The following is a 21,662-nucleotide window of genomic DNA, read 5'->3' as shown; positions in this document are numbered from 1 at the left end:
TTTATTAATATTATTTTATTAATATAATATAATATAATATTAAAAAAATAAAAAAAATTAAAAATAAAAATAAAAAATTAATAAATAAAGTTGAGTGGTGGAATTCTACTCACGTATAATGAAAAGAGAGAAACCAGGTGAGAGAAATGAGATTGTAATTTTTCTTCTCGATCGTGTGATTTATCGATTTATCCAATCGACAAATTGACTTCAGTTTTGGGATCGTTGACACGAAGTCTTCGATTTGAGGTATAAATTTTTATGTTTTGGTGATGTTTGAAATTCGTCAATTTTTGGAATAAATACGATAAATTGTTAAATCATACTGGAATTGAAGATTGTCAAATAGTGTATGATTTTAACGAAAAAGATATAATTATAGTGATGTTATTTTGAATTATTCTCAATTTATTATAATTAGAGAATTTGAATAGTTGGATTGAGATTGAAGAATTATTTGTCAGTTATTATTAATTCTGATAAATATATGTGGTAGAATAACCTGACAAGAAACTAAGTTTTGAAGTCGGAATTTAAATATGATATGATTATGATTTGATATGAATTTTTGAAGTTTCAAATGATATTTGAAACTCGTATTAATGATTTTGGAGTATGTTATTGATTGGAATGAGTATGTTATTGATGTAGATAAAGTATTATACTGATATCTTCAGACTACATCAACTGGAAACGAAGAATTGAGGTATGTTGCGACGAGTAACATACGACATGTATCTGTATTATATGATATATGTTGGATTGATTTGATTGATTGGATTGAGAATATGTGTCTATATGCATTATTTGTTGATTTGATGTGGCATACATGACATTATGATTAGAATATCGATGTATAAAATAAATGTTTTGTTAACACACATCATTTGATGCATACATCGATACATGACATGCACGTTGAGCTATGATCATTGGATACCCTGATATGATTTTATTGGATTCTAGGGTTTGTGAACACAATGCTATGTTTGGTATTACATGACCCTTAAAACATAGACATTTGTGGCCCCGACGATTGATATGAGATTTGGGATTTGATGGCGCCTCGTCGACGCTATCATACGAGTATCCCTTATCGAGGCCGGTGTGCCAGCTCGAGCATTGATTTGATAGCGATTCGTTTGATTCTGACATGTGCTCAGTGGATGGGAATATTACATGATACCTCCACAACATACATGCATTGCATACCATATATCTTTATTTAGATACTTGTGGTATATATGATGGTTGTTCCATACGGAGATTCGTTCACCCCAAGGGGGGCTGTTGTTGTCTTTGTGTGTGGACAATGACGGGTACTCCAGGTTATCAGGAGGCCGGAGAGGGTGCTTCTGGAGGGAGTCACTGTTGAGTTGAGGTTTTATGTTTTGTTCCCATTATATATATATATATATATATGTATGTATCTATATACCTGGTCATGTCCCGAAGATATGAGTTGTTTGTATATGATTGGCTTTGATTATGTGTGGACATGTTTATGATGTGAGATGAAATACTATTTTTAGTATTCAAATAAAATGATTTGGGATCGTCGTAACGAAAATTTAAACTCATTTCCGCTGTGAGTAATTAACGCTAGATTACATTGTAATAACGATTATGAGCTAAGGGCCCCACAACATGTAAGCCAAATTAATTATTTCTACACTTTCAAATATATATATATATATATATATATACATATATATATATATAAACTAGTTGGGTTAATTGATCATACCTATACAAATATATAGATACGTAGATATATATGTTATTTTAACGAAAAATTATTTTGCGCGACAAGCTCGACAAGAAAAAATTGGCAAAGGGATGGTGTATACAAGGAGTTGAGTACACAATGTACATAGTTGAAGCGGTAAATTGGTATAACTAATAACTCAACCGTGTTGGCTTATAGGAGTAGGCATGTTAAACTTGAAATGTCGCTTATTTTAAGTCCAATTCAAAACAGGCTTACAAATTTTAGCCCATTAAAAGGAATAGACTGAAGGCCTAGTTCTTGTTCAGAACCATCTTTATTGGGCCATGAGCCAAAGGCCCATTTTTACCCGACCAGCTGCCCTAGTTTCTGGCTCGAATATACTTATATGGCAAAAATTTGTGTGAGACGGTCTTACGGGTCGTATTTGTGAGACGAATCTTTATTTGTTATTCATGAAAAAGTATTACTTTTTGAGTAGATCTCATGTGAGACCGTCTCACGAATTTTAATCTGTGAGACGGGTCAACCCTACCTATATTCACAACAAAAAGTAATACTATTAGGGGTTTTAAATTCGTAAATCCCTAATTCCATGTCGCTCACATATACTTATATATCACGCCGCTCGAATTAGGGGTTTTAAATTCGTAAATCCCTAATTCCATGTCTTCTATTTAAAATGAAAGCTTCATAATTTGAATTATTTTTTCCTTCCTACCATTTTCTTCGTTATTCTTTGTGATGAATGTAGATCATCTGATGAGAAAATTAACTGCAACAATATGAACGGTAAATTTTCCATGATTCGTTGTATTTAAGTCTCTGATGATTTACCAAATCTTCAAATCTATTTAAACTTTCGTAAATTTCGGCTTTGTTGATAAAGAAAAATCCAAAGTTTTGGGAGATGTGATGAATGCTTTAATTGGTCCGTGTTTCTGAATGAACAGTGACTGAAAAACCCCAATCAACATCTGATCTCCCCTTATTCTTCAAATTTTGTTCTCCCCATTTTTCAAGTTTTCGAAATTTATGAGTGTCTGTGTTGGATTTTATTTCAAAAATTATCTCCGCTGGCGTTGGCGGCGGCGGCAGCGGTATGATATGCATGCCTGGAATCAGACGGCGTGATAAGCTACCAATTCAAATCCAACGGCGGAATTACAGATGGATGTACTTAATTAAGCTTTGAAAAGTAACTGATATTTAAAGAGAAATTAATTCAACCTGTGCAATTTTTTGGACCAATTTATGATAACTCGACGTATGTTATCATTCAAAACATTACTTTTGGTCCGTTTGGTTGAAGGATAGGATAAACTAATGATTAGTACGTAAATGATAAAGAAAATGATTGTGGTAGGATTGTAATATATGGTGTAAAATAATATTAAGTTTGGTACGATTTTTAAGTGAAGGATAATTTTGAATTTTTTGATGAAGATACGAAATTGCCCTTCCCCTTTGCCCCCGGAATATTAGCGACGACTTCTTAAAACCCGTCGCTAATAGCGACGGTTTTTGAGAAACCGTCGCCGATCTTGTGAAACCGTCTCTAATTTGACATTTAGCGACGTTTTATTAGTGCACAAAACCGTCGCCGATCTTGAGAAACCGTCGCCGCTTAGAAACCGTCGCCGATCTTTTTTCAGAAACCGTCGCCGATCTATTTTCAGAAACCGTCGCTAATTTCAGTCCACTCGGATAAAACTAATCCAGCCTGAAAGCATGGATACATTTGCCAAGTCCAACAGTAAAAATTGTCCAACAATTAGTCAATCTCAAATTTATTAATTGGACCAAACAAAAGACTATCTAACAATCCACCCATAATCCCACCTACCAAACTGGGCCTTAAAGTTACATCTAAATAGGGATTTAACGAACTAAATCGTTTGTGAGCTATTCGAAATTCGATTCGATAAAAGTTCATTTGAGCTCGTTTAATGAGGCTCGTTAAGATAAACAAACCAAACTCAAACTTTACAATATTCGGCTCGTTAGCTCGTGAACAAGTTCGTTGGTAAATTCATGAGTAATCTTTTAGATGAAAAAATAATAGCATTGATATTTGATTTATTGATTTTGCATATTATTTATGAAATATATAGAAAAATATATTAAATTTATTTATTATAATAAATTTATAAATTTTAATAAGAATAATATATTTTTGTTTTAATATATAATTTACTTTTTAATTAATTAATGAAAATTTAAATGTATAATTCATATTTATTAAATTTGTTAGGCTCGATCAAAGCTTGAATAAGCTCGTGAGTCATGCATATATTCGTTAAATAAAGCTCGAGCTCGGCTCGATTATAAACGAACCAAGCTCAAACATTCAAGAGTTCGACTCAGTTCGACTCGATTACATCCCTACATCTAAGGTAAGACAAATTAAATTTAATATTAACTGTGTTTCGGCGTGAATCCAATTTCGATAGTAACATTTTCATTTCTTGAGTTCTTTTAATGAAATTTTGTGGGATGGATGTTTAAAATAATAAGCTAAATTGGTCAAATTTCTATTTTCAAATCTATGTCGTCAGTTCCTTAAGTTTCAGAAATCCAATAAAGCAAGACTACGTGACAGTAATGTTTTACTTTAGAAGTAAGTACTTGTTAGAATTGAGTCATTAATTTATTGGACAAAACAATTATTATTGATATTTTATTTTTCTTACGATGAAGGATTTTTAACTCCCGTTGGGTTGTTGGCACCATTATCGGTAACATTATGAATATTATTTTCATTGCAATTTTTTTCTTGTGACATAATAACTGTAACCGTTATTTTTTTTGTGTACTCACTAAACTCTCGTAATATCGCAATAATCTGTAAACTATATTAGTTAGGTAAACCAAACTGTACACTAGTCTTATATGACAAGTTCTCCAAAAAGATGGCGGTTTGAATTGAAGTTCTACACCATTTGACAAATGTTAATTTGAAAATATATGGCACTTTTAACGCAAAATTTTTTTTTTCTTCATGTATCCACTAAGAATAATTATAGTTTTCCAATATTAGTTTTTTAAAATTATAAATTTAACACTTATTTGGTGCATTAAGATTATTGCTATTAATATTTGGTGCATGAGATATATCTCATTGACATTAATAAAATAACAGATAAAACGGTTAATTACAAAATGTTTAGTCGTGTTTGGGAGGTAACCTATATATAAAAAATTAATTTATATATACTTTATTTGAAACAATCTCTTTTTTTGATATTTTATCATTTTAATTGAAAAATCAATCACCAAAATTACTGGTACAAATTAAAATTAAATTAGAGTGAGTCTTATGTGAGACCGTCTCACGGATCCTAATCCGTGAGACGGGTCAACCCCACCCATATTTACAATAAAAAGTAATACTCTTAGCATAAAAAATAATATTTTTTCATGAATGACCCAAATAAGAGATCTGTCTCACAAATATGACCCGTGAGACCGTCTCACACAAGTTTTAATTTTATAGACCATTTACAAAATTTATAGAATATAGTATTTATGAATTTTCACTTTGATTTATTAAGCAAATATATAATATTAATATGGCATAGAGAGTACTATAAATCTACATACACACATTTATAAATAATCTTTAAGTAATTTCATTTAGTTTTACAAAATTCTTTTGAAAATTGAGTTTCCAGGATCTATAATCTTTATTGGACATATACACAGAGATAATAAAACCAACAATTTTTTTTAAAAAAATCACTAAATAAAAATTTGATATAACTTGGTATTTGACTTCACATATCAATTAAACCATTTACGATAATTCATACATCGATTTAGAATCCATATATCAAATTTATGTATCAATTTAAAATTATGCAGCGTGACATAATTGATGGAGTTTTAACTCGTGACACGGAATATTTTCAAATGAAAATTCACTATATTATAAACCTATGAAATGAATTTTCCCACACCAGAATCAAACACGATACCTAACACATGCAAGAACAAACGTTCGCCTGCATGTATTTGCCACAACCATGACCCTGTAATTACAAGTGGAAATGATTTTCTAAGAAATGAACAAGATGAAACAGCTTATTGTACACGACTTAGAGCAGCGAGAATCTTGATCGAGGGGATTAAGCAAGTCGATTGTGGCATGAACAAGTTGCTTTATCCAGAACATGACTCAGCTATTGACATTGTCGTGGCTGAAAACTCTCAGTCGATAAAAGAGAGTTTATCAGGTTCTCTAGTCTCTTGGCACCCGCAGTAGGTCTGAGAACAGTGGCATTACCAACAACTGAACACGGATCAGTCCCATTTTCACGACTGCCTACGCACCATCCTCCAGGAACAAGCATGTCTTGATTCCTAAACAAGAGTTCGGCATCAATTCTATCGAGAACAGGGTCATCACGAGGAAACTTCCTTGCAAATGGAGCATTGCTATCTACCATCCTCTGCATGTCTAGAAGAGTAAGGTAGTGGGGATGTTGCTTTGGAGGATTGTCCCATGATATGAAGTGGAGATCATTGTTAACTGTGGTGTTACGAAACTCACGAGCATTGCAGACAACAGTGTGGAAATAACCTTCAGGAGAAGAAATGAAGTTTGCGTAGTACATGAGGACGGTTCGAGGTAAGTTGTCCCACCCCCATATGCAGTAGTCGATGAAAGATCTAGACAATGCCATCCAAGCCGATCCTGTATGGAAAATATTTCAGTGAACATGGAACAAGAATCTTCTGAAACACGAACAAATTTCTCGGAATTTCAAAAATCCCTCCTAGGAAGAATTCACCATTTCCATCACAAACTAAAATTATGCTACAGATTGTTCATTGTTCCCAAGGTTTTATCACTGAAATTTTTTTCTAACTCAAATATTAGTGTTTCAATTTGCCTCTAAATCAAATACCCTAGTGGGTAGGTAGCTAATTAGCAAATATTTTGTGTTCAACAACGCATTGGTGCATATTTAAACTGGAGTCTCGTAAAGTTGGCACCAAACACAGAAACGGCTGTAAATAAACTGATCTAAAAGACAGCACAGACATGTGCACTTGTTAAAAGTAGTTAATACTAATCATCTTTAAGTTATCGTATTCAAAGTATCTACTTTGCAGTCCTTGAAACATAACAATGAGTCAATGAGCCTTTCATTGGATGGTTCTACATGCCTTAGCCAATTAAAAAGGAAAACCATAACAATCGACAGCGACAATTGATCCAACACTAGAGTCAACCCAATTTATATAATTGGAAGTTAGAAGGTGAACATCGATAATTAATTTTTTAAAATCTCAGTATATACATAACAATGCTCAGAATGGAAAATCTAATGCTTCATAAGAAATGGAATTGACAACCTCACCTCCCCACAAACACAATGAAAAAAATAGGCCAGAAGCCATAAATTTTATTTTGAACACCTCAGATGTTCATAGCAAATATTCATACTCACCATTCTACCCGAGGTTCCAAACTTTGGGTTAAAATGCCGAAAACTCTTTGATAATACCCGCCTGAAGCCAGAACTTGTCAACAACTCAACAGATAACTCTCAAAAACAATTTTGGAAAAGCATTTTTGTCCTTGATTAGCAGACGAAAAGGGTGAGTAAAAAACAGAACCTGTTTATTAGCTACCCAACACAAACCTCATGATTAAGTTACCTTCAAGTCATTAGAAAATAAACAGTATTTTTTGAGATGGAAACTAAGTTGAGCATTTAGATGAGGAGAAAAGGATCGGACTGGTAAGCAGTGGAGTATTAATAAAATTGAAATGACACGAAAAGGAATCTTGGAACCGAAGTTTTTCAAAAAGGATCACTCCATCAACAACAAGATTCCAAACCAACAAATGAAGTTTCCAAACACTATTGGGCACAATGGACATAACAAAAAAGAAAATCATCCAAAACTCATTCCCATACCATTCAGCCTAAAAAGCAACATATCACACAGAGCAAACACAAAAAATGGAAATAAGATGAGCAAAACTACAAATGCCTAAGCATACCGGTAAAGAGTTTAAATGCTGTGGGCACGCTTCTGCGCTGCGTAATCCAGAACACATCAGCCTTTTTGGACATATACAATCCTGGATCAATAATAACTGGCTTTGCCCTTTGAAATCTGTAAGAGTACACATAAATTATGGTCATAAATCACTCACAATCCAAGAAATTCAAATTATTAGAGCAGAGTTGGATAATTTACCGATGTCTACTTACTCTTTCCAGCCAATATTACTGGTATGGTCAATGAAATTGAGATCCCGAGGTAAGTATGAAAATGTATGCAGCAGATCTGGTTGTCGTTAAGAACCACAAATTAGAACAAAACTTTAACTTCAATTTAGAATAATTTAATATTATAAAAACTTAGCAAAGTCCTATTACCCCAAACTATCAAATTCGGCCAAAATATCCAATCTTTCCGCCAAAATTGCCAAAAAAGAAAGAAAAATAAGGAAGAAAGCGTTTAAAATCCAATATTACCATCTTGAGTGACCAGTGGGTAATCAGAGGCGCTGAGATTTATAAACCAATCCCATTCCCCACCTTCCTTCAGCAAAATGGCAGCCGCGTGTAGGGTATTCGCCACCATGGTTGGCCCGCGATAAGTCACCAAATTAGCCTTGGTAATCATCCGGACATTGTTGAATCTCCTAAAAATGAAGTGCGTTTCAACGTAATTCCGCAGATCGAGTCGTTCCTCGGCGGATGATTCCGCGTCGAGGTGTACAACATATTGGTTTCTGGGGTGGTACAGTGCCTGGAGCGTGCGGCGGAGCATCCCACCGTCACCGGTGGACCCGGATATTAAATAAGCAAAGCGCGGGGGCGGCGGAAGGGTAGAAACGGGTAATGTGTGGAGCTTCGACTCAATAAATATAGATGAGACTGATATTGGTGAGTAGTAGCGGCGGAGCGGCAGCAGCGGCGTGCCATCCGGGGAGGTTAAAGTGGTAAGAAATAGAAGAAACAAAGAAACTATGGAGCCAATTGCTAGTGGAAAAATCCATTTTCTCTCCATTGTTTGTGGGTGGCGCAGGTGTAGATAGTAGTTCTTGAGCTTCTTCATTTCATCAAATTCTCATCGAATTTAAACAAAGAAAAAGGAAAAACGATCCTGGACTGGAGTTATAGGCGAATAAATTGTGGGTTTTGGAGAAAACATAAATCTGAAAAGGCAAAAGGGATCTTCAGGGAGAATTAAGGAGATTGAAATTTATCAGTAGAGTGCAAAGGAAAGGGCGATGGAGGTGGGTGAAAGGTGAGGATTTGCTGCTGTTAGTTTGGTTTTGGTTGTGAATTGCGCCTCATTTCCTTTCTTCAATATATTACATACAATTTTCAAAAAGTACAATATAATACTATATTATTTGGTAAAGAAAATTATATATAGTATATTATTATATATATATAGCTAGAATATTCCATTTAATAATTAAGTAAAAATAAAATAGTATTACATTGTACTTTTTGAATCGATTTGGTCACCAACAGATAAATGGATATATGTAATTTAATAGGTGAACACCTTAAATTTAATTGCCACGTTTGACTTAATTTTAGAAGGTTTAAGCTTTAATTGAATTTATTAAACCAAAGACCAAGTTTGAACTCGTGAGTTGTAACCACAGCCCACAGCTGGCCCAATAATTAGCACAAAGCAATAAGTTTTGTTATTAAATTTTTATTACGTTCATTTTCCACTGTCAGTTATCAACAGAAATATGAAGTTATCGCCAAACCTCAAAATCTGAGGTGGATGGCTCCAATCTCTGCAATTTCCATACATATACATTCCCCAATTCCACCTCCATTACTCAGCTTCACTCTCACCACCATCGTCGTACCATACGAAAACCTCAGTAAACGTCGAGCCCATCTGACAATCTTTGCTTTATCAACATCACATTCGTCCAACAAGGATGTCTGGAGAAGGCAAAACCTATCCTCTTCACTCGGCACAACGCCATATAAACTTCGAAATCGTAAGCAAAATGCAAGTTTTCTTGATCACAATGTAGATATGGACGAGCTGTTATCTTCCATTGGTCAGACATCAGATGAGCACGAACTGTACGCTCTTATGTCACCTTACAAGGACCGGAACCTCTCCATACGCTTCATGGTGACGCTTCTCTCGCGCGAGTCCGACTGGCAGCGCTCGCTTGCGCTGCTCGATTGGATCAATGAGGTTGCCCTTTACACCCCCTCAGTGTTTGCTTACAACGTGGTGCTGCGTAATGTGCTGCGAGCTAAACAGTGGGATCATGCCTACGGGCTGCTTGATGAAATGCGCCAAAGAGCTATCTCGCCTGATAAATATACTTATTCTACTCTTATTACGAATTTTGGAAAAGAGGGCTTGTTTGATGATGCTTTGTCGTGGCTCCAGAGGATGGAACAGGACAGCGTGCAGGGAGATTTGGTTTTGTATAGTAATTTGATCGAGTTGTCTCGTAAATTGTGTAATTACTCGAAGGCTATCTCAATTTTTTCGAGGCTGAAAAGATCAGGTATAGCGCCTGATATTGTTGCATATAATTCAATGATTAATGTTTTTGGGAAGGCTAAGCTTTTCCGAGAGGCAAGGTTGTTGATTAGTGAAATGAGGAGTGCGGAGGTTGTGCCCGATACAATCAGCTACACAACGCTTTTGACTATGTTTGTTGAGAATCGAATGTTTTTGGAGGCATTGTCTGTGTTTTCCGAAATGAGGGAGGTCAATTGCTCGCTTGATCTCACGACATGTAACATTATGATCGATGTGTATGGGCAGCTTGACATGGCAAAAGAGGCAGATAGGCTGTTCTGGAGTATGAGAAAGATCGGGATTGAACAGAATGTTGTTAGTTACAATACCCTTTTGAGGGTTTATGGTGATGCCGAGCTGTTTGGGGAGGCAATACATCTGTTTAGGTTGATGCAGAGGAAGGATATTGAGCAGAACGTAGTTACATATAACACTATGATAATGATTTATGGAAGGACCCTTGAGCATGAGAAGGCTAATAATCTTATCCAAGAGATGCAGATCCGCGGCATTGAGCCCAATACAATTACTTATTCAACAATAATATCGATCTGGGGTAAGGCTGGGAAGCTAGACCGAGCAGCAATGCTTTTTCAGAAGCTACGAAGCTCTGGTATTGTGATAGATCAAGTTCTTTATCAAACCATGATTGTAGCATATGAGAGAGCTGGCTTAGTTGCTCATGCAAAACGTTTATTACATGAACTTAAGCGCCCAGATAATATTCCAAGAGAAACTGCCATCAGTATTCTTGCTGGAGCTGGTCGAGTAGAAGAGGCTACGTGGTTATTCAGACAGGCCGTTGATGCTGGAGAAGTAAAAGATATAGCGACCTATAAACGTATGATTGATCTTTTTTCTAAATATAGAAAGTACACAAACGTTATTGAGGTGTTTGAGAAGATGACAGGGGCAGGATTTTTACCAGATTCTGATGTGATAGCACTTGTTCTGAATTCCTATGGTAAGCTACAAGAGTTCGACAAGGCAGATGTTGTGTATAAGGAGCTGCAAGACGAGGGTTGTGTTTTCTTGGATGAAATTCATTTTCAGATGCTGAGTCTTTATGGTGCAAGAAGAAATTTTGAGAAGGTTGAAACACTGTTTCAGAAGCTGGACCAAGATCCCAGCATTAACAAGAAGGAGCTTCATCTTGTTGTTGCTGGCATATATGAAAGAGCAAATAGACTAAACGATGCATCTAGAATCATCAACCAGATGAGCGACAAAGGGATTCTCAAATCTTGATTTGTATTGTTAGCCTAAATCCATTGATGAAGAAACACTTGTTTTTTTTAAAATAATAGAAACATTGTTTCTCAGCCCCTGTAAAGTGCAATTCTTTTTACTGTTTCATGTGTATATATTCAATCATTGTTTCCATATATTTTCTGGTGGTCTGAGTGACACTAGTGCAGGGAAAATGCAGAAGGAAAGAATGTTATTATTAAAACTTTTTTCGCTGCATAATATAAATCAATCTATAGGTTCTTTACTCTGCAAAAGGCAAATGTTCCTCATTTTTTCATTTGACATCCTCTCATATCTGAATGATCTTATAAAAAAAATTTATTCAAAACACAAAGAATGACATCTAATATATACGTTACATGCAAAATTTTTAAAGCTGTGAAAAATGAATTACCAGATGGAAAAAAATAGAATTGGCTGGGAAAAAAACAAGAATTGGCTGGGGAAAAAACAAAGATTTGGCTGGAAAGAAAACAAATCTTTGTTTTTTCCCCAGTCAATTCTTGTTTGAAAGAAAACAAATAATTTGTTGGACATAACGTTGAAAATCTGATTCCAGAATTCAAAACCGAGCTCCTCATTGTGGTTGACAGTAGTTAGTCCGCAGCTTGCTGTGTCATTCTGGAAGTCGCTGTAGGATAAACCAACTCCACAAGTGAATCATTTAGCGATGATTCTGTTATGATTGTCTATGATCAGCTGTTGTACTATAGCGCAGGCCGGCATAATCTTGAACGAATATTTCCGGTTCTTTTTGAAGTCTCTCATCAGTTGCAGTACTATAGCGTAGGCCGCCATAATCTCGAATGAATATTTTTTGTTCTTTTTGAGGGTGCATGGAGAAAAAGTTGTGAATGCTTATTGCATCAGGACGAAGATCTAGTCCCACCATTGGCATAGCTAAATTTTCAAGAGATTCAGCAGAAATTCCATAATCGTCATTCAAGAAAAATTGGAAAGGTTCTGATTTCATGCCCTCAACATCTTGTGAGTTGATACATGGAGTACTCGTGCTTCCGGACTCTTGCTGGGATGAAGGCCAGTGACACGAATTATGATCCATTCGCTGATTCGACTGCTGTTCTTTGCACACAGCTATCTGCGAATATACGCGTCTTAATTCTTCACGGGCAGCCTGCAGCTGAAAAGACAACTGACTTATGATAAAAGGACAACCATACACAGGAATCTGAACACGCATTTCAGCTTCGTATATGATGGATTTCATTGCATCATCCTTTTGATCCTTAGTCTCCAGGCTTTCGAGTGTCTTGGTGACATTTGACACCCCGAACAGACGGTGCACGTTTTGAAACATTTTAGGCTGGTTGGCTGGAAAATATGGAGCCAGAGGACATGTAGCTGTGCACTTTCTTCTTCTATACTTGCACGCAGCGCAGGAAGGGGTTGCGCCCCCCTTCAAAGTCATATCAATTGGACTCTATTATATATCAGAATTTCAATAAAGAATTTGAAGAAATGACTGCTTCTTATATGGGTTTGGATTTTGGAATTGAGGCAGTGGATAAATATATTTGTTCCCTTCTTTATCAACTCCTGATATCAAATCCGATTTCCAAAATATTATCTTGGATATGGGACCAAAAAGTTTGACGCTTTCTTTCAGCAATTCGAGTTCCATTTCCAATTTTTATCTGTTTAATTAATGAAAGATATTTACGTCCGAAACAAATTTAAATCTTGTTAGCCACCTATCGTTATTTGTTGTCTAGTAAAATCCACGCGGATGATAAACGTGCATGTTAGAGATCATGATATAGTTTTTTTATATTTAAAATGACTTTTTTTTTCTTGTTTTAATACATTTTTTAAATTGTTTTCAGAATATATGTCATTTTACTTGCATTCATGGACATATCGATCAAATACATTTCTAATATACGTTTATTTTTAGATTATTTCAAATCACATCAGCTGCATATCCTCTATCTTGATTTGATTTTAGGGATGAAGATAGAGGATATTATTTTAAGCATCAAGAACTTGACAAAATATAATGCAGCAATTTTAAACTTGATATCATTTTCTCCGATGTTGTTATGAAAAATTTTAACATTCTATTTCTCACCTTATGTTTGATTTGTCAAACCCCATCATTTTCTACTTGGACGTGTAAAACCTAAATTGGTGAATCAGACAACAAAGCTTAATGATCCGTTGCGGCAGACTGTTTGCTCGTCATCGTTGGCCAAAAAGTGTTTGTCGCGACGGCTCTTGAGTTGTACTGCTTTTGGCTTCATTAGACAACTCCATTTTTCTGGATCTGTAACTTGAAAGCCTGCAATTGTAGTACTGATTGGATTATGTTCTTGCACATACGATGACGTAAGAGAATAACACATGGTCACACTGTATTAAGAATTATTCCCAGTCTTCGGTCAACGAGAAGAGGCCGATAATACCAATCCGTCGTAAACTTCCAAGCGTTAATCCCCTTTACATCATCACATCACATCACATCACATCACATCATAAAGGTCCAAATATAAAATTATTATGTAGTTTTGCAAGACATATAATCCAAGCAGTAGATAACAATCTTAGCCTTCCAAACAGATGCAAAACAATGGAGTTCTTTGATAAAGCCAAAGCAGTACGACTCAAGAGTCATCTGGACAAATACTTAGCGGCCGACGATAATGAGCAAACAGTCTGGCAGAGCAGCAAAGGATCATCAAGAAAGGCTCGATGGATTGTCGAGTTAGTTGACCAGAACCCACATGTGATCAGGCTCAAGAGCTGCCATGGTAGGTACCTTACTGCTTCCGACGACGCGTATCTGCTCGGGATGACTGGGAAGAAAGTGTTGCAAACTATTCCAGATAAGAACAACGATGCATCGATTGAGTGGGAGCCCATAAAAGAAGGGTACCAAGTTAAGTTGAGAACTAGAGGGGGGAAGTATTTGAGGGCTAATGGGGCTACGCCGCCGTGGAGGAACTCCATCACGCATGACATTCCGCACAGAACAGCTACGCAGGATTGGGTTATGTGGGATGTTGATGCGGTGGATATATCTGTGCTGGATGATGAGTACCTGCCGAGTCATTCTTCGAGTTTTTCTTATGTGCAGGAGGATGACTATCGGAGCTCGGATTCGCCGGTGTCTAATGGGTCTGAGAGGAGGCTGCAGTCCCGAGAGTGGTTCTCAGATGCGGTGGCCGTCGATTGTATCGGATAAATCTTCTCATAGAAGCGGAAGACAGGTAATTTCCAATGATTCTAGCTTTGTAGAATTCTCATCCCGTTTCACTTTTTTCACCGGAAATTTGAACTTTTTGCAGGATGGAATGGAGTTCTTCAAGATAGCGAAATCAGTGAGATTACAAAGCCATCTCGGAAAATACTTAGTAGCGGACGACGATGAACAGACTGTCCGTCAAAGCTACGACTCCTTCCGCGGAGCGCGTTGGGCTGTCGAAGCCGTCGACAGAAGACGTGAAAGAATCCGCCTCAAGAGCTGCCACGGACTATATCTCACGGCGGCGGAGGATCCTTTCCTCCTAGGTATGACGGGGAAGAAGATCATCCAAACCCAGCCGGGAAAGACGACGGACTCATCGATCGTGTGGCAGCCGGTGATGGAAGGGCTCAACGTGAAGCTAATGACCATTGAAGGGAAGTTCTTGAGAGGGAACGGCGGCGCTCCACCGTGGAGGAATTCTGTTACGCACGATGTGCCGCATATAACGGCCACCCAAAATTGGGTATTGTGGGAAGTGGATGTTTTGGACATCAATTTATCGGATTCGGATATGGGTTCGGACGGAGTTTCACAAGCTTCGAGCTTTTCATCGCCGGCGGATGATTATTCGGGCTCATCGGATACCGGGTCTCCCATGGTGATTCAGGGACAGCCACAGGTATTTTTCTTCAAGATCCCTAAAAAAAAAAAAAAAATCATTTTTATGATAAAAGTTTTTTTTAAAAAAAATTGCATTTTTACTTACTCTTTTATTTTTACAGTCATAAAGTTATTTTATATTTATGTTTTAATACATAGTAAAGCTAAAAAAATTCTTTGTACTTCATACGTTGCCAAAGTATAACACTTAAAACTTTGCCTAAATGAGTAAAACTTGGAAGACAAAAACTTGTGTGAGACGGTCTCACGGGTCGTATTTGTGAGACGGATATCTTATTTGAGTCACCCATGAAAAAGTATTACTTTTTATGCTAAGAGTATTATTTTTTATTGTGAATATAGGTAGGGTTGATCCGTCTCACAGATTATGATCCGTGAGACGGTCTCACATGAGACTCACTCAACTTGGAACGTGAATGGCCCATGTTAATGTATGTGGAAATATTTAACAAAATGATATTCATTAAATTTTATTTTTATTTTTTGTTTTTCGTGTATGTTTAAAGGTCATATTCCAAGGTCATATTCCAAAAATCTCCTTAAATTTAAAGTAAAAATGAATAAAACGCATTCATAATAAATTTTGAAAACAAAGTAAAAGATTCGAGAAACAACATATAATATAAAATTTTAAAAGTTCATTTGAACGAAAGTATTCTTTACAATATAACATTACGAATCAAAGTTAAAATTATACGATATTGTATAAATTTTGAAAAGCCTTGCTGATGAACTAGGATTTTGGGTACAAATATAATTGAGTTCGTTGTCTCTTTCATATTTAATATAGGAATAGGGCTCTCGTGAGACGGTCTCACGAATCTTTTCTGTGAGATGAGTCAACTCTACCTATATTCACAATAAAAAGTAATACTCTTAGCATAAAAAATAATTTTTTTCATGAATAACCCAAATATTTGTCTCACAAAATATGATATATGAGATCGTCTCACACAAGTTTTTGCAGAGACGTTGATTTAGCCTCGAAAGTAATACTTTTACTGACCTTAATATTGGTTGAAAAAATATTAATACATATATATTTTATCAATTATTATAGATATAATATTATTGAGAATGATTTTTAAATAAGATATTAACTATCTCAAAATTGATAATAATTTTTTAAAAAAATTTGATAGATAATTTAATAAATTTTTAATTAAATATTTTTACTTTTTAAAATCCAATAACACATGCACACGTTTTGATAGATAGCTGTTTCCATAAAGTCAGGCATTTGAATTTGAAACGTTTTCAACGGTTATCAAATCTATCTCCAAAATGAGATCGCAGATCTTTTACTAGATTCGTTCCTCCATTAATCCCTCTCAGTGCGTGTACAAATCTCAGCTTGTCACAACATTTATCGCGTGATTAGGTCATTTGATTCAATTTTTGCTGTTTTTATCTATAGGTTTCTGGTATGGAATTCTTCAAGAAAGCCAAATCCGTCAGGATGAGGAGCCACCACGACAAATACCTGACAGCGGAAAGCGATGAAGAAACCGTGGTTCAAGATCGTTCGGGATCATCGAAGCATGCCAAATGGAGCGTAGAATTCGTGGAAGGTGTCGAGAATGTTATACGATTGAAGAGCTGTTTCGGGAAATACCTAACATCCTCGGATGATCAGTTTCTTCTGGGCGTGACGGGTCAAAAAGTTGTTCAATCCCTGCCAAGGAAACTGGACTCGTCGATCGAATGGGAGCCCATTCGAGATGGGGTGCAAGTGAAACTTAAAACGAGATATGGCAATTTCTTACGGGCCAACGGAGGGTTGCCGCCGTGGAGAAATTCGATCACTCATGATATACCTCACAGACACCATGATTGGATTTTGTGGGTTGTTGATGTTATTGAAATTCGGCCTGAATCACCGCCCAAACTCTTGAGATCTGATTCGTTGGACGAGGACTTGAGTTCTTCTTCTTTTAATCTGAGGTTCCCGAGTAATGAGGTTTGTTCTGATAACTCAGATTATATAATTTCCGTAACATAATGTGTTCTTTTTTTTTTATCAATCTTCTAAATGGAAAGTGTCTCACTTTGCATGATCGGCGAAAAAGGAAAGCTTTTATAAAGACGATATTTGAGTAAATGCCTCAGAAAATTTTATGGAATTATTTTATAATGTCGTCGTAACACAACGTTCTGTGCTGTTAATGTTCAGTCCATCGGTTCAGTTGAAGTTTCAACAAGGAAAACTGAAGGACGTCTTATATATTACTACGTCTGTGATGATGATGGGAACGTAAACGACTCCATCGAAGGGCCATCTTTTCAATTTAAAGGGCATGGATTGCCGGAGTTAACTCAGAAACTGGAAGAAGAAACAGGGATTGATGATATAATCGTTTGTTCGCGAAACCGCATCAATGGAAAGCTCTATCCCCTTCGGCTGGCTTTACCTCCAAATAATACAACTATGAACGTTGTGGTAGTTCCGTCTACATCCAGAGGTTTGTATACATTAAGTTATTTGACAAAACACACACACACACACTCACTTATATATATATATATACACACACACACTCGTGCAACGTTATATCCTAAGATCATTGAGACTGTGATGGGTGCAACGTTATATCCTAAGATCAGTCGGGACTGTGATGGCGAAAATAGTGCATAAGATAATGAGTTTTAAGGACAAGTTTCGAGTTATTAACTGGGGATAGTGTTAGGTGAAGACGAGTGCTGAATGACCCCTGATGGTTCTTTTCTTGAACAAGAATGCTCTTTGCCTTGACATCAATCGAAGCAGTAGTTGTTGATATATAGATGACTATAATTTGACAAGAAAATCAAATTTTAATCATAGGTTGTGACCTTGAAAGCGAGAGTGCCATTTGTTTGCCCCACTTCAAATGAAAACCTTTTTTACACATTGTGAGTTTGACCCCCAAAAATCTCCCCGGTGTTCAAAATTCTGGATTGTGATCTTCCATGCGCGATGGCTTCCACGATATATCTAGATTAGCAAGGTCATTTTGTTATGTATTCTCCTATCTCCAATTTCTTGGAAAACAATTTGAACACATGTGCTTGTTCTACTTTTACTGCACATTTCATCAAAGACTGATATTCCCCCGTCATGTTTGCAGTGGCCAGTGATTTCATGCCCTCCCCTTCCCATTCCTACATGACATGCATCCGCTATCTGCTGTAATCCCGAACTCTTGGTTTGGAGGCAAGTGAGATCTTTCTTGGACGATGAAATGAATCCAAAACTTCAGTATTGTGAAGAGTGTTTATCACTTCAATTTATCGAGTGACATCCACTATTACTGTGATTATCGAATGACTTTATGTGTTGGGAGTTGGCAATGCAGTTTTGTGTATACAAGAATGTTTCTTAATTATTCTATGTATATTTTTGTGTATTTGCACTCGTTTCTAAAAAGCGACAAGACGTCTAGGTGGTGTTTAAGCGGCACTCGTCGTTCTAAAAAGCGACAAGAAGTACCAGCACCACACTCTGGCGTCAGGGCACTCCCTTCCTCAGTCTCTGGACCTTTACCGAATCAAACACAGTCCACTTTGTAGAACCGGAGCTCGACCTTCCTTGTGGCTTTATCTTCTGAGTATCGATATATATAAAAACAACTAGAAAAAGTAAACTAAATTGAGGTCTATAACGAGTTAAGTTTTCTTAAAATAGATTTGCCTTTTACGATACGTTTTTCAAATATCAACATGGGCGGCCGGTTCCGAGGCCCTGAAAGGGGTCTACCAGAAAAAAATAAAATAAATAGGAAAAAGTGGCATAGTCTACGATTTTTGTCTCGATCGATCTGAAATTCGACGCATTTAGATCGCGCTCGTATGCAGGTCAAGTCTTTTCCATTGCAAATCGGGCCCTTCGTTTGCACCTCCTGCGTGAGAGAAGATCACAACCAATCATTCTTATATCATAAAATGTAACTCAATGTAAGCTCATTTATACTGTTTTTTAATTAAATATTATAACTTTTTTTAAAAAAAAAAACTTTACCAATTTTTATAACAAATTCCACGGAATTGCATTTTTTATAACAATCCATGGAATGGTTAATCGGATTTAATGAAATCTGAGGAATAATTCCTCGGTATTGTAAATGTGAATCGGTTTTCGCACGGATCGGTTCAACAACTTACAAAAAATGTGTTGAAATCCAAGAAAGAAATCCGAATATTCTTGGATTTCAACTCTTTAATTAACCTCAAAATTACTATAATAAAAGAAAGAAATACAGGAAATGGGATAATTAACTTGAGCATTTAGTTATTCTATCACAAAGTGCGGCATGCTACTTAACATTATTATAATCTATAATTAGCTTAAAAAGGTACTTAACATAGAGGAAATTAATGTTGATCCGATAAATATGTTGATTTAGATATCTGTTAAAAACACAAGAACAAATAGATATATTCAAATTCGTGCAGTTTTTTTTATGTACATGAATAATAAAAATATATTAGTGCGCGTATAATATTTTTTATAATTAATTTGATTTATATTTAAATGAGTGTCAAAATATAATTATAAGAAATAGTTAGAGAGTCACTGTAATTTTGATATATAAATTAAAAATAAATTGAAAAAAAAATGACATAAATAAGAATCGAACTTATAACCTAAACCCAAAAAACAATAACTATATCCGCTGAAATACATACCACTTACATTAAAAGTTTAACATTTTATTATATATATATAATCATTAAAACAGACCATGACACCTAAGTTATTTAGTCTACGTGTCTCAAGAATAGTATAGATTTATCAAATTTTAAAAAATAAAATAAGTTTTAATACTATTAAAATAATATATTTAACAAAGTTCCAAATCCAAAATTTTTATATATAACAAAAAGTAAAATTAGAAATAATTAAATAAAAATATATAAAATAACGGATCCAACATATTTTTAACTGGTTCAATACTAGTTCGACTTATTCTTGATCAAATTTGACGGTAAAACTAAAACGATTTTTGAATGTTATACGGCAAAAATTTTTGTGAAACGGTCTCACGGGTCGTATTTATGAGACGGATCTCTTATTTGGATTATCCATGAAAAAGTATTACTTTTTATGCTAAGAGTATTACTTTTTATTGTGAATATGAGTAGGGTTGGCCCGTCTCATAGATTATGAACCGTGAGACGGTCTCACATGAGACTCACTCATATTATACAGATCGGTTTTGAATTGGTTTAATAGTGGTTCTCATCTCATTCTCGAGTTGGGAATTCATTTTTTAGTTTCTCTCTTCTCACATCTCAAATAGTTTGACAGTTCTTAATATCTGTAAGACGTTTGTTTTCCTATATTAAGATAGTTTGTTTTTCTTTCAATATTATAATGTGATTATCTCCATCTTAATAAATTTTAGAGATTTTTCACATAAATTTGTATGTAAAATTTTATTCTTTATTTTTCATATTAATATCTCAAAATGTTTCATTTGACACCGACAATTTAGGATAGTAGGAAAAGAAGTTGTCGTGGAAGTCGGACTAGTTATTCCCATTGTTGATAAATAATGTAATTTTGAAAGCCACGTATTTTCTTTTGTTTATAAAAATACAAATACACAAGGACATATTTATCATTACATGATTATCAATCGTCATTAAATATCATATAATTATTAATCTTTGTATCCATGAATTTTGCGACACTTCATTATCAAGATTCACGATTTAGTGATTTTACAGGTTTTATCTGGTGAAAAAACTTTGAATCCCAAATCGTAAATCTCATAAACTATGACAAAAAATTGATAACATTCATAGAAAAAAAATATTATCGTTCAACAAATGACTATAAATCACGATATAAACCAAGAGCAAGATAGATAGTTGATCAATATATTTTCACGACTCATAAAATTAATCCATGAGTTTTTTTTTTTTTTTTTGTGATAAATCGAACCTTCATTCATCGTTTTACAATTTATTATTATTAATATTATTTTTCCTACAGGAAAGGGCAAAGTCGATTTTTTTAATAAAAATAAAATAGCTGCCTGTCATCGTGTAACCAAATTACACTCTCACACATGTCACACTGATGCTACTTTAAATTAAATTCTATTTATTTCAGAGGGACGTGTAGGCTGATTATGATGGCGATCTTTCTCTTATTATCAACTTAATAATGACCAACATATTTAATAATTATTATTTATAATATTATTACTGAACAGTGATGTAATATATATTTGTTTAATTAATATGAAAAACAAAAATATATATATA

General features: G+C 35.2%; 3 protein-coding genes and 2 non-coding genes across 6 annotated transcripts; 4 read left to right on the top strand and 1 right to left on the bottom strand.

The window, feature by feature from the left end:
- Positions 1-2,481: 2,481 nt before the first annotated feature.
- On the top strand, positions 2,482-2,563 carry LOC140828768 (small nucleolar RNA Z199). The gene has a single exon (XR_012117333.1). It is a non-coding gene; the product is annotated as a small nucleolar RNA Z199 (small nucleolar RNA).
- A 73-nt stretch (positions 2,564-2,636) lies between these two features.
- On the top strand, positions 2,637-2,714 carry LOC140828716 (small nucleolar RNA SNORD18). Its single transcript, XR_012117284.1, has one exon. It is a non-coding gene; the product is annotated as a small nucleolar RNA SNORD18 (small nucleolar RNA).
- A 3,006-nt stretch (positions 2,715-5,720) lies between these two features.
- Positions 5,721-9,055, bottom strand: LOC140826518 (beta-glucuronosyltransferase GlcAT14B-like). Its single transcript, XM_073188882.1, has 4 exons — positions 8,227-9,055; positions 7,960-8,035; positions 7,746-7,861; positions 5,721-6,425 (listed from the first exon to the last, which is right to left on the bottom strand). Exons 1-4 carry the CDS (start codon positions 8,810-8,812, stop codon positions 5,911-5,913), a joined length of 1,293 nt encoding a protein of 430 aa, XP_073044983.1. The 5' UTR covers positions 8,813-9,055; the 3' UTR covers positions 5,721-5,910.
- A 360-nt stretch (positions 9,056-9,415) lies between these two features.
- Positions 9,416-11,768, top strand: LOC140826516 (uncharacterized). Its single transcript, XM_073188879.1, has one exon. It carries the CDS (start codon positions 9,503-9,505, stop codon positions 11,519-11,521), a length of 2,019 nt encoding a protein of 672 aa, XP_073044980.1. The 5' UTR covers positions 9,416-9,502; the 3' UTR covers positions 11,522-11,768.
- A 2,446-nt stretch (positions 11,769-14,214) lies between these two features.
- LOC140826517 (uncharacterized) lies at positions 14,215-18,805 on the top strand. 2 transcript variants are annotated; one of them, XM_073188880.1, is made up of 5 exons: positions 14,215-14,751; positions 14,830-15,408; positions 16,828-17,370; positions 17,584-17,872; positions 18,518-18,805. In XM_073188880.1, the coding sequence occupies exons 1-5, from the start codon at positions 14,461-14,463 to the stop codon at positions 18,580-18,582; spliced, it is 1,767 nt and encodes a 588-aa protein (XP_073044981.1). In that variant the 5' UTR covers positions 14,215-14,460; the 3' UTR covers positions 18,583-18,805. The 2 variants fall into 2 exon arrangements, with proteins under 2 accessions (XP_073044981.1, XP_073044982.1); XM_073188881.1 differs by lacking the exons at positions 14,215-14,751; positions 14,830-15,408 and adding an exon at positions 16,658-16,750.
- The last annotated feature ends 2,857 nt before the right edge of the window (positions 18,806-21,662 follow it).

The sequence above is a fragment of the Primulina eburnea genome, chromosome 3 (genome assembly GCF_022965805.1).
Source record: "Primulina eburnea isolate SZY01 chromosome 3, ASM2296580v1, whole genome shotgun sequence".
NCBI classification, from domain to species: Eukaryota; Viridiplantae; Streptophyta; class Magnoliopsida; order Lamiales; family Gesneriaceae; genus Primulina; species Primulina eburnea.
This window is presented reverse-complemented; position numbering and strand designations above follow the sequence as displayed.